The sequence below is a fragment of the Belonocnema kinseyi genome, chromosome 3 (assembly GCF_010883055.1).
Source record: "Belonocnema kinseyi isolate 2016_QV_RU_SX_M_011 chromosome 3, B_treatae_v1, whole genome shotgun sequence".
NCBI classification, from domain to species: Eukaryota; Metazoa; Arthropoda; class Insecta; order Hymenoptera; family Cynipidae; genus Belonocnema; species Belonocnema kinseyi.
The window spans coordinates 54,419,891-54,435,460 of record NC_046659.1 but is presented as its reverse complement, the minus strand read 5'-3'; the positions used below and the strand labels follow the sequence as shown (position 1 = coordinate 54,435,460).

The window sequence follows — 15,570 nt, the reverse complement described above, 5'->3', positions numbered from 1 at the left end:
TGGGATTTAAAAAATATAAAAAAAGAACGAAGGGTGTTTGACTAAGATACTGAATTATGCAGTAGTGATGGGCCTCCACATTGACCACCGCCATGTTTGTACTTTATAACTAGTTACAAAGTTGAAAGGGTTTACTTTGAATGTTACCTTTTAACCTGTCAACACATCATCAATTATCAAATATAATTAATAGAAAAGGGTATAAATAAAATACTGTGAAATGCAGTTCACTAAAATACAAACATAATATGAAATTGAAATTTTGTTAATTTGAAATTTTATTTTGTCGTATTAAAACCAGCATTAGGAACCTGTTGTTTTCTTTTTTTTTTAACATTTCATATCCCTCCAAGCAGCGTAGTGCAAACATGGCTGCCGAGTACTTCTGTATAATCTAGTACCTTAGATTTGGCGGCTGCCTTCTTTTATTTTCTCTTTTTTAGTTTTGCTTTTTTAATTTGAATGAAGGCATTTAAGAATGCGTTGTCCAAATTGGATCGTTGGATTCTTCGACTTTTTAAAGAAATTTTTTTTTTATTTCTTCGAATTTTCTAGTTACATCTGAATATAATGTTCATCATTGACGAATTCAAAACTTGATTTATCCTCAATTTAATTTATTGAATTTTTGTTTTTCAAATAGTCATTTTTGTGTCTTCATATAATTTCTTTCTAGCCCACATAAAAAAATATTTCGAGCAATTCAGGTTTCTACGCCGAATTGACTGCACTAGGAACATATGGATAAGAATCAATAAAGATTAAAAATCTATCTACTGATAAAAATACGTTAAAAAAATTTCATACATGAGTAATTTTTAACTTTACTGTTTACGTATTTTTTGGATATTTTTATCAGTTTGAGGGCACTATATAAAATTGAAATACTGAACCGCTGAGATCCTTGCTATTCTCACAATTTGTTTAGGTACTATGTTTAAAACAAAATGTAACTTGAATAACTTCTTTTGATTACAGGATATCAAAGTAATAAAGAAACTTGGTGGCACGGTTGAAGACACGGAATTGATCGACGGACTTGTATTCACACAGAAGTCTTGCAACGTCAATGGGCCCAGACGTGTCGAGAAAGCTAAAATTGGTCTTATTCAGTTCTGCTTATCACCACCAAAAACTGATGTGAATACATGTTGTCATATTAATACGCAAACTTTGATATATACTATTCATATACATATTTACATTAACGTCGGCAATTGTCGGTACGATCAGCTAAAGTACTGTTAAAAGTAATTGCTGACTTTGAAACGTGATAACTCGCTCAAAAATGGAGCGAAAAATAAAATTAAAAAAAAAACGTCGAAAACCTTGTCAAATTACACGTCAATTGAACCCCTAATAGAATGTTTGACCTTTTTTAGAGAATGTACTGACTGAGAAGTTAAAAAAATTACTTCTGTCGACAGCAGTCGGTCCGAAGATATGACAATAAATTTGCAAGCGCTTCTGCGTCGTATTTCGAGAACCCGTAAAGATTTATTTTCCGTTTTATGGTCTTAAATTGAAGATAGGACTTCAAATATTAATTGGTATAAATTTCAGATTTTTGCTACAACTTTCCTAGGATATGCCAAATTTTGAATTTGAGGTAAAAAAATTCGAGATATTCTTGAATTTTTTTCTTAAACTTCTCACGCTTGCTTAATTTCTGAACGAATAATCACGTTTTAAATTGAGCAGTGATTTTTCACTTTTACTGATCGTACCGACAATTTTCGACAGTAGTGTATATCTCATTTATACTTAATCATTATTTCTTCAGATGGATCACAACGTTGTTGTCTCTGACTACTCTGCAATGGACCGTGTCCTCAAGGAAGAAAGAGCCTACATTCTTAACATAGTGAAGCAGATCAAAAAGGCTGGATGTAACGTACTCTTGGTGCAGAAGTCTATCCTTCGTGATGCATTGAGCGATCTCGCTATCCACTTCTTGGACAAGATCAAGGTCATGGTCGTCAAGGACGTTGAACGAGAAGACATCGCCTATGTCTGCAAAACTCTGGGCTGCAGACCTATCGCTTCCTTGGATCATTTCACTGCCGAGAATCTCTCCAGTGCTGAGTTGTGCGAGGAAGTCATGACTGGGAACTCAAAGTTTGTGAAGGTAGGATTCCACAATTTCATGAGTTGTTTCTCCGTCTCGGATCAGTATAGTTACATTAAAGACAAATGATTGCTCATGAAATATTTTTGTTTCCAGATCACTGGAATCCAAAATCCAGGCCGCACCATCACGGTTGTAGTTCGTGGAAGCAACAAACTAGTTTTAGATGAAGCCGAAAGGTCTCTTCACGATGCGCTGTGCGTTATTCGTTGCCTGGTCAAGCAGAAGGCGTTGATCGCCGGAGGAGGTGCACCAGAGATCGAATTGGCTATCAAATTGGCAGCATATGGACAGACTCTTGGTGGTGTGGAGGGATATTGTGTACGCGCTTATGCTAACGCTTTTGAGGTTTGTATTTTCTTATTGTCAATATTTTTCATCTCTCGTATCCCTGAATTGCAAGTGATGTAGTAGAAATATACAAACCTCAGAAACTGAGAAATTAAACCTCAGAAACCTCAGAAATTATAGTCGATTTATTTATTGAAGAGGAATTTCGAATTTCTAGGAAACACTCTATCTTATCTCTATCAAATATTATAGTTTTTATTTAGAAATATATTATTAGAAAAGATATCATTATTGTTATAAACTTTTTCATTTGAAAAATAATTTTTTTGAATCATTTGCGCGCCATTAAAAAATTTTGTTTTAAAAATTGAATGTGGTCAAGTTTTAGATATTATTTTTTCTAACTGCTATTATTTATTACGTTTGTATCATTTTTACATTTTTGGACAGAAGCGAAATCAAAAAATTTCGTTCAAAAACCAGATTTTTAACACCAAAATTTTTTTTTACGAGAAATAATCTTTCCCATTTTAAACGAGGCCATTAGTAACAATATCATTTTTTAAAGAATGATAGGTTTTTTTCCCGATACCTGTTTTTATGTTCCCACAATACCTTGAAGTGGTTGAAATTAAACAATTTTGACTTGAAAACTTTCTAAATTAAATAAATAAAAATTAACTCATATTCATAATTAACAAATTCAAGCTTATCATTTGAAAATAAAAATCGTTCAAACTTGAACAATTTTAAATAGATAAATTGAAAATTTTAAGTATTTATAATAGGAGTTTTACACATTAGACACCTTTCAATAATAATTTCCAATTCAAATACCTACGATTAAACAATGGCAAATCCAAATGTTTTGATTGAACATTTAAACGTGTTACAATTGAAGATTTAAAAAAGGACAATAAAAAATTTAACAATATTTGATAAAGATTTCACGTTAATTCAATCTGAATTAAATTATTTCAAATTATAAACTTTAAGGCTGCGTCTAGTCGTCCCGAAAAATTTGGGTTATTGAAAAAGGGAATTGACTATTCGTCCCGAAAATTCGGGAGCTTATGAAAAATATTTGACTTCTCGAATTTCGGAACGGCGAGATACTTCGGAACCTTCGTAATAATTGATATTTGAATAATTTTTTTTATTTGTAAATGGTTAAAATTTCAGAATGCTGAATTTTCACCGTTAAATGCTACAATTTCAATTGAAGGGTCCGCGGTCTAAGCCTGTTAACTGACTTCTTTTCGAAAATTTTTTTTGTATTTCCTAGAACATTTTTTATATGCAATATCTCGCAAACAAAACGGCAAAATTCATTTAAGTTTTTTTTAAATAGATTTTTAAAAATCGCGTTTTGGTATCTACAGCGTAGATAAAAAGTAAAATAAAAAATCCGCCCGCTTCGCGGGCACATTCTTATAGCGCTCTGCGCGCGCGGCTCCCTTCGCTCGGAAGTTTGAGTGCGCCAAGGACGCGCGACTGTTGGTTCTCGCGCTTCGCGCTCGATGATATATTTATCTCGCGCTACGCGCTCGGTCTTTGTATATTCCAGATATCCACAGATATTTTTTTTAACTAAAAGTCAAAACATCGACAACAGTAATTTGGTGATAGTGACTTTTTTTGTTAAAGCTCCTTCGGCTTTAACGAATACATTATCATCACATCGAACTTGTATCTCAACTTGTATGTCATTTTCATAAATGTATATTATTACAATTTACAACATGCATTGATATTAAAACAGACGTAGTTTCATTGTCTATTTAAAAAAAAAAAGCGCATTCTTTAAAAAAGTTTGTTATTAAACATTTTACTGCAACTTCTGCCTGTTTTCCAAAAAACTGAATTTACTCATTTCCAATTTTATTTTTACGATTTAAAAGTAGCACATACGGTCGAAACATCAGCCTTATCTTTTTTCAACGTCTAAATTAAATCCCTAACTCAGTGACCCACAAAACTTCGATTAACGAGGGTTTGGGGGCAGGGTTGGGAGGCGGTTAGTTTCAACCAATAATCATAGCTGGTTATTATTTTATCCTGAGAAGTTCAACCAACCTTCAGCAACGTTGTGTTAGATGGGAATTCATATAATCTCATTTTCACATTCCCGGTCCCCAGTGGGAAAAATATGACTTTTTTGGTTCAAAATAACGTACAGCCCACAAATATTGAGCGATTTGAAAAAAAGCTGTTAAGATTTCTACAAGAGTTGTCGAGCCTGATTTTTCAATTAGTTTTTCAATTTTTTATAAATAAACAAATGTGACGAAAAAATGGCTATTTTATCTATTTGACGTTCACAGTGCTCTTCAATAACAGGTAAAGTGTTGAAATCGCCTAAGTTTCATAAACTAATATTATCTAAAGATGTTACAATATTATATATATTATTAAGCAATACAATTTTTTATAAACAAATTATTTGTTGAAAAAATCTTTGTTGTGATTTTCCATAATCATACGTTTTTTCTAATTGTATTGCAAGACATTTTATGAACAAGAGCAGTAATTAGGCATTTTTTGTCAGAAAAATTCGTTTTTTTCTATGTACATTTTTTAAAATTTAGAACTTTATGATACTTGCAGCAAAATTCATAATTTTTTTTATCAATCTTATGATATTCTAAACAAATTTAATAAACAAATGCATTATTCGGGCATTTGTCGGCAGAAAATTTCCGTTTTTTTAACGCCAGTGTTTTCAGATGGGAACTTGATACGAATTTCAGGAACATTTATAATAAGCTGATAAATTTTATTATATCTTTAAACAAATTTGATGAACCAATGGATTAATCAGGCATTTGTCTACAGAAAAAATCGTTTTTTTTTTCTATGTCAACAGTTTTAATTAGGATATCGAGAAACAATAAATTTTCCATCGACAGATGCTCGAATAATGCATTTGTTTATAAAATTTGTTTTTAAAAATATATAAAATTGATCAACTAATTATGTATTCCGCTGAAATCATCATGAACTTCCCAATTAAAAAGACTGAAATCGAAAAAAACGAATTTTTCAGTCCAAAGATGCCCGAATAATGCATTTGTTTGTTAAATTTGTTTTTAAAAATCATAAAATTTGTCAACTCATCATGAATGTTGCCGAATTTATTATGAAGATCCCAATTAAAAGTGTGACATTGAACCAAAAAAGAATTGTTCCGTCGTTAGATGCCCCAATAATGCATTTGTTTATTAAATTTGTTTTTAAAAAATCATAAAATTGATTAAAAAAATTATGAATTTAGCTGAAATTGTCATGAAGTTTGCAACTGAAAAACTATCAGTGGAAACCCCGAATTTTTCTATCGACAAACGCTAAAATAATGCATTTTTTATTTCATTTGTTTAAAAAATCTTAAGATTAATCAACTAATTATGAATGTTGCTAAAATTATCATAAATTTCTGAATTGAAAAAATTTACATTGAAAAAAAAGAATATTTCTATCGAAAAACGTCTGATTACTGCATTTGTACATTAAACTTGTTTATAATATAAACAATTATAATCAGAAGAGAAATTTTTTTACATTATATTGTTTCGATTCGAATTCCTTGCAAAATAACTTGAAAAAATTTGTATTTATGGAAAATCGTAGAAATTTTTTTTTCTACAAATAATTTGTTGATAATAATTTTTTTATGTATTGTCTAATTTTGGAATATCCGTAACTAATGCTATTTTATGCAACTTGAGCGATTTCAACCATTATCTTATTATTGTGAAATAGGAAAAAGGTCATTTTTGCATCATATTTGTTTATTTATAAAAAAATCGAAAACATAATTAAAAAATCAGGCTGGACAACTCTCTTAGATATCTTATTAGCTTTTTTCCAATATCGTGTGTTATTTGGCTTAAAATGTTGATTTTTTTTTTGAAATTTTGTAAATGCTATAACTCTTGTAAATTTTGGTTTTATCAAAATAAGTCATTGAGATAAATTGTTCGTCTGTCAAAAGCCAATCGAGTAGATTAATTTTTTCGTAAGTTATCGTGCCTACAGCCTGACATACATACAGACAGACAGGCAGACACATTCGTAAAAAACTGTTTTTCCGATTTAGGGGGTCTCAAAACGTGGCCATTTGACAAAAACGGTGGGGGTGGTCAAATTTGACACAAATCTAATGCCTCTTGATGAGAATGTGAAAATTAATTAATTTGTAATAAATAATGTTTTGGTATTTCGTTTTTTGTTCGAATCGTAAGAATAACATTAAGAATATTTAAAGAAAGTAAATTTTTTGAAAACCCACACACGAGACGAATAAGAAAATTAAAAAACATAACTTGTGATGAGAATGTGCCCACGCAGCGGGCTGATTTTTTATTGTTGACATAGTATTTCACGATTAAAACACAAAATACGCATGCTATCAAGAAGTAATTAAAAACAAATTTGAGGATCTTAAAAATGCACCATTTTTGTAGACACAACTTTTTACCTATTTTGCTTAGTTTAAACGTAAAATGTAATTTTTTATTTTTCATTCTTTTTTTATTTTGGCAAAATTTGAATTTTCAATTTTGTATGGAAATTCAAAAAGTGGTTTTAACAATCTTGTAGGGTCTTCAAGAAGAAATTTTTTTCTTTTCTTGACTTTTTTCCATATCGTGCGTCATTTTGCTTAAAATGTTGGTTTTTTTGTTGAAATTTTGTAAATGTTATAACTCTTGTAAATTTTGGTTTGATAAAAAAAAGTCATTGAGATAAATTGTTCGTCTGTTCAAATACTATGAATATTTGCGAAGAAAATTTTTGAATTTTGAAAAAAGTGGTCTCAACATTTTTCAAAATACGTTAACTTTTTGAATTTTTATCCAAAATGGCTGGCTAAGGAACTTGACCTTTAGTTTTTGTCACTCAGAGAGTGTAACAAAGGCCAATCGAATAGATTAATTTTTTCGAAAGTTATCGTGCCCATAGCCTAACATACATACATACATACAGACAGGCAGGCAGACACATTCGTAAAAAAACTGTTTTTCGGATTCAAGGGGTCTCAAAGCGTGGACATTTGACAAAAATGGGAGGGGGGGGGGGACAAATTTTACACAAATCTAATACCTTCTCTTGATGAGAATGTAAAAATGGTTAATTTTAGAAACATCGAATGTATGTCGAGTTGAAAATTTGGGAATTTACATAAGAAAAAATTGTTATGAATAAAGCAAACAAAAATTTGCTTCAAAAAAATGTTGTACTTGCACAAATGTAGGGCCAGACGAACGTTTCTTACTTAATTTCCAAAAATTTCAGCTAGATATCTTGTTTCGTGTCAGCGTAAGTCGGATTTGAAAAAAAAAATCATTTTGTTTGAGGTTACGCTTATGGCCTTAAAGGTTCTTAGAGTACAAAAACGTCCTGACTGCACAATTTGAATTAAAAACTTCTCAATACCTCAAATTTTTAATTACGATATTATCAACTTTTTTGAAAATAATTTAATTTTGAAGGTTTACTTATTTAATTTTGTTATTTGTTACTTATTTCATTTTGAAGTTACTTTTTCATTGGAAGTCTTATAAATTTTTCGTAGAAGAATCTATCTAATGTATTTAAAAATTGAGAATTTAAAAATAATAGAATTTTAAAATAGTATTCTAATTTTTTTTAATATGTACTTTTAAATATCCTGAAATGATTCGAAATATTTTTTATCTTTTTAGATCTGTCAGAATATATTAAAATCTTTAAAAAATTTAATCTTTTTGAATATACTGTAATCTTTGAAGTATCTGGAAGTCTAAAATCGTTGAAATTTTAAAATGTGGTGTGTACTCAAAATTCGCGTGGTCATTCTTCTTTTCGTAAATGATAAATTGACGGGCTAATTATTTGGATTTTTGATGTACACTAGGTTGAAAGATTGTACAGAGATGCCATGCATTTATTGAGACTTCGAATTCTAATTTATTTAATTTTAAACTTATAAACTGAAAATTGCCGAATTTTAATTGTTTTAGTTTGCATTTTAGTTTTTAATACCTCAAAAACTAGCTATTTTTGATACAAGTGCGAAAAATAGGCTATTGCCAACGTCTGTATCATTTGCGTGGATGAAGATAATGTCGATTCGCCCGGCTTACAAGAAATATATAATAAAAATAAAAATATTTCAGGTAATTCCATCAACGTTGGCCGAAAACGCTGGTTTGAATCCGATCGCAACAGTAACAGATTTGAGAAATCGTCACGCACAGGGAGACATTACAACAGGAATAAATGTCCGCAAAGGAGCAATCACAAACATGTTCGAGGAAAAAGTATTCCAACCACTTTTGGTGTCTACGAGTTTGGTTACCCTGGCCTCTGAAACCGTTCGCAGCATATTGAAAATCGATGATATTATTAATACCATGCAATAAGTTATATTATTCGCACCCGTCGCTTCACAAATATCTTTTCATCACTGTTGCATTTTGAGCGTTTTCTTCTCCTAACTTTTTATAGCTAAAATACGTAATAAATTTATTAAAAACGAATTTCGTCTCTCTTGTTCTTAGAATAGCCGTTTTAGTTGTACAAGAACTTGTGCTAAAGATAGAACATTGCCTAACGCTACACTTTACATTCCTGCGTTTAAAAATGTTTATGTTATAATTTAAAGTGTTTTAAATCTATTTTTTTCAAGGCTTAATTATTATAGATTTCGAATTTCGAATTAAAAAAAAATTGGGGTGTCGAGTATAAACTTGCATTAAATGTAATTAGAGGGATGTAACATGAATAAAACACAAGTTGCAGAAAGATGATTTTATTTTATAGTAAAATATTTTCTTTACAACTTATCACTTTAACGTTTCTTTTTTAAAATGTTTTAATGCAATAATAACAGATCTGATAATACTTGATCGTATCTCCCACTCAAAAATTCTAATAAAAAATAGTGATTGCTCAATGCAAATGATCTACAGATATAATTTACATTACGACTTAAATCGCAAAAAACAAAATCTTAAAAAAGTCAGTAGATTAAAAATTTTGATCATAATTACTACGACGGTAATTGTTGACAGTGTTTATACATATCGTACTAAAAGGAAACAAAATGATGAAAATCTGAGCCTCCTTACAGAATTAATTTTACAGCAACAATTTACCGAGTAAAAATGTGCGCGGCTTAAATGATCCTGGAATGTCTATGATCATACGGGAAGCCTAGTTGTATTTAATGACCAAATGCCGTTGAATATTTTCCTTAGTTCCATGATATTAAATTATTCAACAACCGTTGAGAATTAAATACTAAACTCATGATGAGAAGTCCTAATCATCATTTACAAGATACAGAATAGGGTTGGGTCGACAAAATAATTGGAAATAAAATATAACCGAACAGGCACGTTTCATTTTAGGTTCTCTGTCAAATTTTAAACAGATCGATCAATATCCTGAGGTTTCGCGGGGCTAAAATAAGTTTAAAAATTCTTAATTATGAGAGATTTGCAAAAATTGCTATTATTTTTTTCATAATCTAAATAATATGCTCGACTTAATTTTTTTAAGATTTCAATATTTATGTTTTTAAAGAACAAAATCTCATTTTTATAAACACAAAAAAAAAACTAAAATAATTTTGAACAATTTCCAAACTATCTTAAAATTTGTTGAGCCAATTTTTTCTGGCCTTTTTAATAGCTAAAATCTTCTCATTATTTTTGTTTGGGTAAGTTTTGAATGTGCTAACGTTTCTAAATGTTAAAAAAATCTACGTAGTGTGAAAAGTTTATAAAAATTATATTAATTATTTGAGGTTTATAAAAATTAGATTTAGTTCCAGAAAAACTGGAAATCTTGGTAGATTTTGGAAAACTTGGCATATTGTACAGATTATGAAAAAATTATTCGAAATAACTTTTGGAAGATGTTATTTTTTTACAGGTCTTTTCTTATTCCTCAAACAAATGATTTGTCTGAAATAATCGTTATATATCGAATATTAATCAATTAAAATATATTTTACTGGCTTTTTTTCAAAAATCCGAGAATGACGAATTTTGGAAACTAATTGTTGTCCCAGGAATCCCAGCATGTCGATCGATCTATTTCAGTGACTTTTGAATGTCAGGCTTTTTTTCGTCGCACTCTAATACACAATATTTATCATATATTTTATCTACATGATGTTATCTCGTGGATTCATAATCTGTATTAAGTACACTCCGGGGACCCTCGATCCCGAAATATTAAAGGAATTTTTCTTAATAATCAGTCAAAAAATTCCCTTTGTGTGAGCTGCTTCGTCGATATAATTAAAGACAATATTCATTAGATACAAATAATTTACAGGTGGAATGCTAATAGATTTAAAAAATGCATTGCCAGGTGAAGAGACAATTTATCTGATGACGTCAGTTGTGTTGGTATCTTAAAACAGATTCAGTTTGTGAGTAGAAGATTGAAATCATAGTAAAATGATTACCATGAAATAGAAAATATATTAAAATATTTATTTTTCTGGATTAAGAAGATTAAAAATTTTGTCTCAAATTGGTGTCAAAATAGAATTTTCAAAGTTCGTGACTAACTAAGAATATCGTACTTTTTAAACTAATTGTTCAAATTAATCTAATTTGTTCAAATTCCAAATATCCATTCACCCTTTTTGAATTCCCAAAGTTTATAATTTCGTTTGACTTTGTACCAATAGAATTTTCAAAGTTAGTGACTATAACTAATAATATCATTTTTATACTAATGGATTTAATTAAACTAATTTGTTCACATTCCATGCAGGTATCCGTAGAAACATGTTCGTGTGTTTTTGCATAATGAATTATAGTCATTATTTCAATCCTCTTTGTGAACTTTTACAGTTCGTTGAAGTAAAATTTGATATCGTTTATGATTTCATAAAAAGGTGATCCACTGATCAGTTACGTAATATCAAATTCAGTCTCACCATCTTGGATGAATCTGGTGGAAGCTCCACTGTTGATATGTGTTGTGTATATCACAGGGCATTAATGATAACTGTTGAGTTTGAGGATGAAGCGCCATACATTTTTTGTGCACTCTATGTAAGAGAGTCTTCGTTTTCTGTAAAGGGAAATGATTAACATGAAGTAAATCATTAAGTCGCTTTAAAGATTCATTTTAAGTCATATTTTCATGTTACGGTTAACCGGGGTAAATAAAGATCAACTGTTATGCTCTATAATTCAATGAATTTCTATTATTTTGCAATGAGAAATCTTTATTAAGAATGTCATGTTGAGGGCTAAATAACTAATAATAGATAATGTTTAATCATAATTTAAAAATATCAAAATAACTTTAATATCAAATGCAATTCTTTAAAGAATTTAAATATATAATCATTAATGCATGGAATTAAGTAAACTAAATATTGTTTAAATTCACTATCCATGATAATTATTTGCAATTGCTCTTATAAAAAAAAAAACCGTTTCCATTTTTTTCTTATTTCTCTAACTTTTCCTGAATACCAACATTTTCTGATTTTTCACTAATTTCTACACTTCCTCACCTAAACGACTCCTTCAAATTTGCAATTATTGACGTTTGAAACATTTACATTTTGAAAATGTACAAGATTAAAATTTCGAATTATTCAAATAGTTCCTATTTGCAAATGTTTTCAGACTTAATTCGAATTTGACGCTTGAAACTCAACATTTTTCAATATCAAAAACTTTTGGATTTAAATGATTCGATTTGAAACTTTTGAAATTGAAAGAAGGAATCATTAAATTTGTAATGGTTTCAATGTGAAAATAAATTTTAAGTATATTGATAGTTTTTAAAGTTTTACAATTTTAAAAATTATATAATCTTGAAAATTCTTAATTCGGAGCATAAAACTTTTATTATTTTAACGTTCAGAAGATCGAATTTTGCAATTTTCACAATCTTGAAAAATGGCTAATTTAGAAAATGTTAACATTTTTAAATGTTCGAAATTAAAGTTGTTGAATTTCGAAGGCTTTATTGAAACTTTATTCGACCTTAAATTTTTCAATTTAAAGTTGTTCAAAGCTTCATTATGAATTCTTAAATTTTTCAAAAAATGAAATTCATTTTTCTTTTGAATGCATCAAATATCATATTTTTCAATGAAGAACGCTATATGCACTATTTGAAGACATATATTTTTGAAAGACGATCGCTTTAAATTAATCATTTTTCATATCTTCGAATTTAAAACTGTTTAATTTTGAAGGCTTTAATTTGAAACGTTTTTTGTTGTTGTAATGAATGTCATTTCAGCAGCAGGTTTCTAACTGCCTTATGGTATGAAAAATAGTGTCAAAAGTGTACCTTCAGACAAAATATTATTTTAAAAAGTAGCTTTTCTGTATCTTTTCTATTTATAAAATGTTACGTTAAGAAGTTTAGTATTTCAGTTTAAAAGTATTACAATTTAAAAATGAGATAATTTCGAAATAAGAGCCTTCAAAATTGAAAAAATTCCAGAGCTTAGAAATAAAAAAATTTTGTGGATGTATAGAAAATACATTTGTCTCTATCTAAAGTAACATAAGTACACACAAAAGTTCAAATGTATACTCTAAATTTATCATTTAATCATAATTATTATTTTAAAACCTCATCGTATTGCCAGGGTCCGTCGACAGTTCCTAATCTGCAAAATGCTAATTTTACTCCTTGTCCATCCGCCTCTACACATCGCTCACCAACCCCTAGTTGGCCCTTTGCATTTAATCTAATCAGCTGCAAAAAATAATTGATTATTTTACTGAAGATACTCAGGAAGATACAAAAAAACACCTCATTAATATATTTCTGCATGAAATATAATCATATACTGTAAGAAAATGATAGAAGACTTGCTTAACATCGGATGTTATGAATGCGTTGCAAAATATATTTATTTATTTACCTGATTATTTCCAAAGCCATGACAATGTGAAGTAGCCATCAGACTAGGAGGAGCATGTCCCATAGTATCTAAACACGCCGACGTTGCGACGCTTCTCAGCTAAAAATGCAAACAAAGATGATTAATGAATTAATTAAATATTAAATAACTCTAAGGTACTTTTTCTAAATTTTCTTCTTTTCTAATCTTAAAGAAACTTACTTCGCCCCAATGAATGTTTGGCGGCAGTTCAGGAAATTTATCAAGAACATCGTAAGCTACATTATCCATATACCACTGGAAGTTCTTGCATCTTTTTCGTTCCTTGAAAAGAAGCTGTTCAGTAATATCGCCGTGATCCAGTAACCTTGCCAGAGGTTCCCTAGTATAAAAGAATTCCTTATGCCTTTCATCAAACCAGGTCTCAATAACCCTTTTATAGTTCTGAAACACGAACGATAAATGAAATTTATCCAATTGAAATGTGAAAATTAAATTAAATCGAAGTAATGATTATGAACATCAATTTTTCTATTTCATGCTTACAATTGTAATCAGAGGTCCTTTCTTTTTCTGAGCCAGTTTGCCAAATGTGTAAGGCATAAAACCTCGGTATACATGACCAACATGCGAGCAAGGAACCCACAAAATGCTGCCGCCGCATTGCCAAATTTTGAACGATAATTCAAAATTCTCTCCTCCCCAAACTAGTAAACCTTCGTCATATCCTCCCAAGGATAAAAAGTATTTGCGGTCTATTGCAAAGAGACCACCTGCATGCGTTGGTGACCTAAGTACAAAAGCAAAATGGAATTCAAAATACACTTTTTAAGAAAATTACATTTATAAGCTTCACATTTCTAAAATGCAATTCAGAATAAATCAAAATTTATATTCCTCTGTAACATCTAATATTCAAATTTATCTACGAAATTCTTGGAAATTAAAAAAAACTAAGAATCTAACGACCAAATTTGCACAAAGAACTCTTAAATGTCGATTGAAATTAAAAAAGAGGAAAAAAGATAAGCCTCATATCACCTTACTTCTTCTTTTTTCTCGCCTTTTTTTTATTATTTTTTAATTACAATCAAAAATCATTGACGGTATTCACTCCATACAATTTTCAACGAAATATAAAAAACATTTTCAATATGTCAAAACCATTGATAAATCCAAAATTCCTCCCCATGGAGGAAGGGGATTGGGGATTTGAAATTTGCCCTTTTCTTTCCTCTTATTTTTTTCAATTTGAATTAAGACATTTAAGAGCTTATTGTCCAAATTTGATCATTAGATTCTTGGTTATTTTATTTTTCAAGAATTTTGTAGTTAAATTTATAAGCATTTTAGATTTATTTTAACATTTTGGAAGTGTGATGAATTGATAAAAGTGGTAGGACATAATTTTCAAAGGCTTTACCACTCAGTTTCCGAGTTTTAGATTCTTCAATGTGCCTAGCATAATTATCGCAAGATACGTAATAAAGTGCACATGCATTACATACTCGCCACAAATGCATTATCGCTTATCAGAATTTTTAATACCTGTATGGCATGCTGTTGTGAGGACGGGTTTTGGATTCCCGATTAGGTAGTTCATTTTCCTTATATAACATTCCCCATTCGAAAATTCCTCTATATAGGTGTCCTTCCTGATAAACTGGTCGGTACTCGTAAGTCTTGTGATCGACTCCATCGATTACGGGAACAGTCATAACGTTGCTGCAAACATAATTTTCATTTTGCAATGTATAAGTTGATAAAAACATTAAACTTTGTACATATATTAAAAATTACAAACTTATTCACAGCAATTGGGGCTAATAGAGGCGGCAACCAATTAACATTGACTTCGCAATGCGCGTCTAAGAAGACTATAACTTCTCCTGTCGCTTCTCGAGCTCCTCGCGATCTCGTTCGTATCAAACCTTGTCTCTCGTGATTCCTTATTAATCTCACCTTTCCGTCCCATTTTTCTATGTAAGACTCCAACTCCCCTTTAAGATTTTCTGTGAAGAGAGGGATAAATGTTCAATGTTGAGGCAACACATTTATTATCAAATAAAAGCTTAATGACAGGGCTCTCACTCATTTCAGACATAAAACAATAGTGTCATTAGTGGCATGAAATGTGTTAAATAATAAACATATAAATCATGCATAAGTGACTTATTATGACATTATGAAAAATGTATTTCTTTAAAAATACAGAGTAAAAGTCTCAGATAAAAAACAATAATTAGTAATATTCTTATTTTTCTTTAAAAGA

The 15,570-nt window shown here is 29.8% G+C and overlaps 2 protein-coding genes across 3 annotated transcripts in view; one reads left to right on the top strand and one right to left on the bottom strand.

The window, feature by feature from the left end:
- Nucleotides 1-971: 971 nt before the first annotated feature.
- On the top strand, nt 972-8,937 carry LOC117168841 (T-complex protein 1 subunit delta). The gene is made up of 4 exons (XM_033354698.1): nt 972-1,140; nt 1,784-2,128; nt 2,225-2,476; nt 8,575-8,937. The coding sequence occupies exons 2-4, from the start codon at nt 1,784-1,786 to the stop codon at nt 8,818-8,820; spliced, it is 843 nt and encodes a 280-aa protein (XP_033210589.1). The 5' UTR covers nt 972-1,140; the 3' UTR covers nt 8,821-8,937.
- Nucleotides 8,938-9,789: 852 nt separating this feature from the next.
- The window catches only part of LOC117168840 (N-acetylgalactosaminyltransferase 7), an 11,366-nt gene continuing 5,585 nt past the window's right edge, over nt 9,790-15,570 (bottom strand). The window contains exons 4-10 of one of the 2 annotated variants that reach the window (XM_033354696.1): nt 15,103-15,310; nt 14,847-15,023; nt 13,845-14,088; nt 13,521-13,742; nt 13,320-13,418; nt 13,025-13,150; nt 9,790-11,494 (exon numbers count right to left, since the gene is read on the bottom strand). In XM_033354696.1, the coding sequence (XP_033210587.1) occupies nt 11,354-11,494; nt 13,025-13,150; nt 13,320-13,418; nt 13,521-13,742; nt 13,845-14,088; nt 14,847-15,023; nt 15,103-15,310 (1,217 nt within the window). In that variant the 3' untranslated portion in view covers nt 9,790-11,353. The remainder of the gene's footprint in view (nt 11,495-13,024; nt 13,151-13,319; nt 13,419-13,520; nt 13,743-13,844; nt 14,089-14,846; nt 15,024-15,102; nt 15,311-15,570) is intronic. The other variant, XM_033354695.1, reaches the window with a different exon arrangement.

What these genes read in the sequence shown, in the direction of transcription:
- LOC117168841 (XM_033354698.1), top strand. Translation starts at nt 1,784, where the DNA reads ATGGATCACAACGTTGTTGTCTCTGACTACTCTGCAATGGACCGTGTC. An exon ending in GGAACTCAAAGTTTGTGAAG is followed by an intron (nt 2,129 to 2,224) that starts GTAGGATTCCAC and finishes TTTTGTTTCCAG; the next exon opens with ATCACTGGAATCCAAAATCC. An exon ending in CTTATGCTAACGCTTTTGAG is followed by an intron (nt 2,477 to 8,574) that starts GTTTGTATTTTC and finishes AAAATATTTCAG; the next exon opens with GTAATTCCATCAACGTTGGC.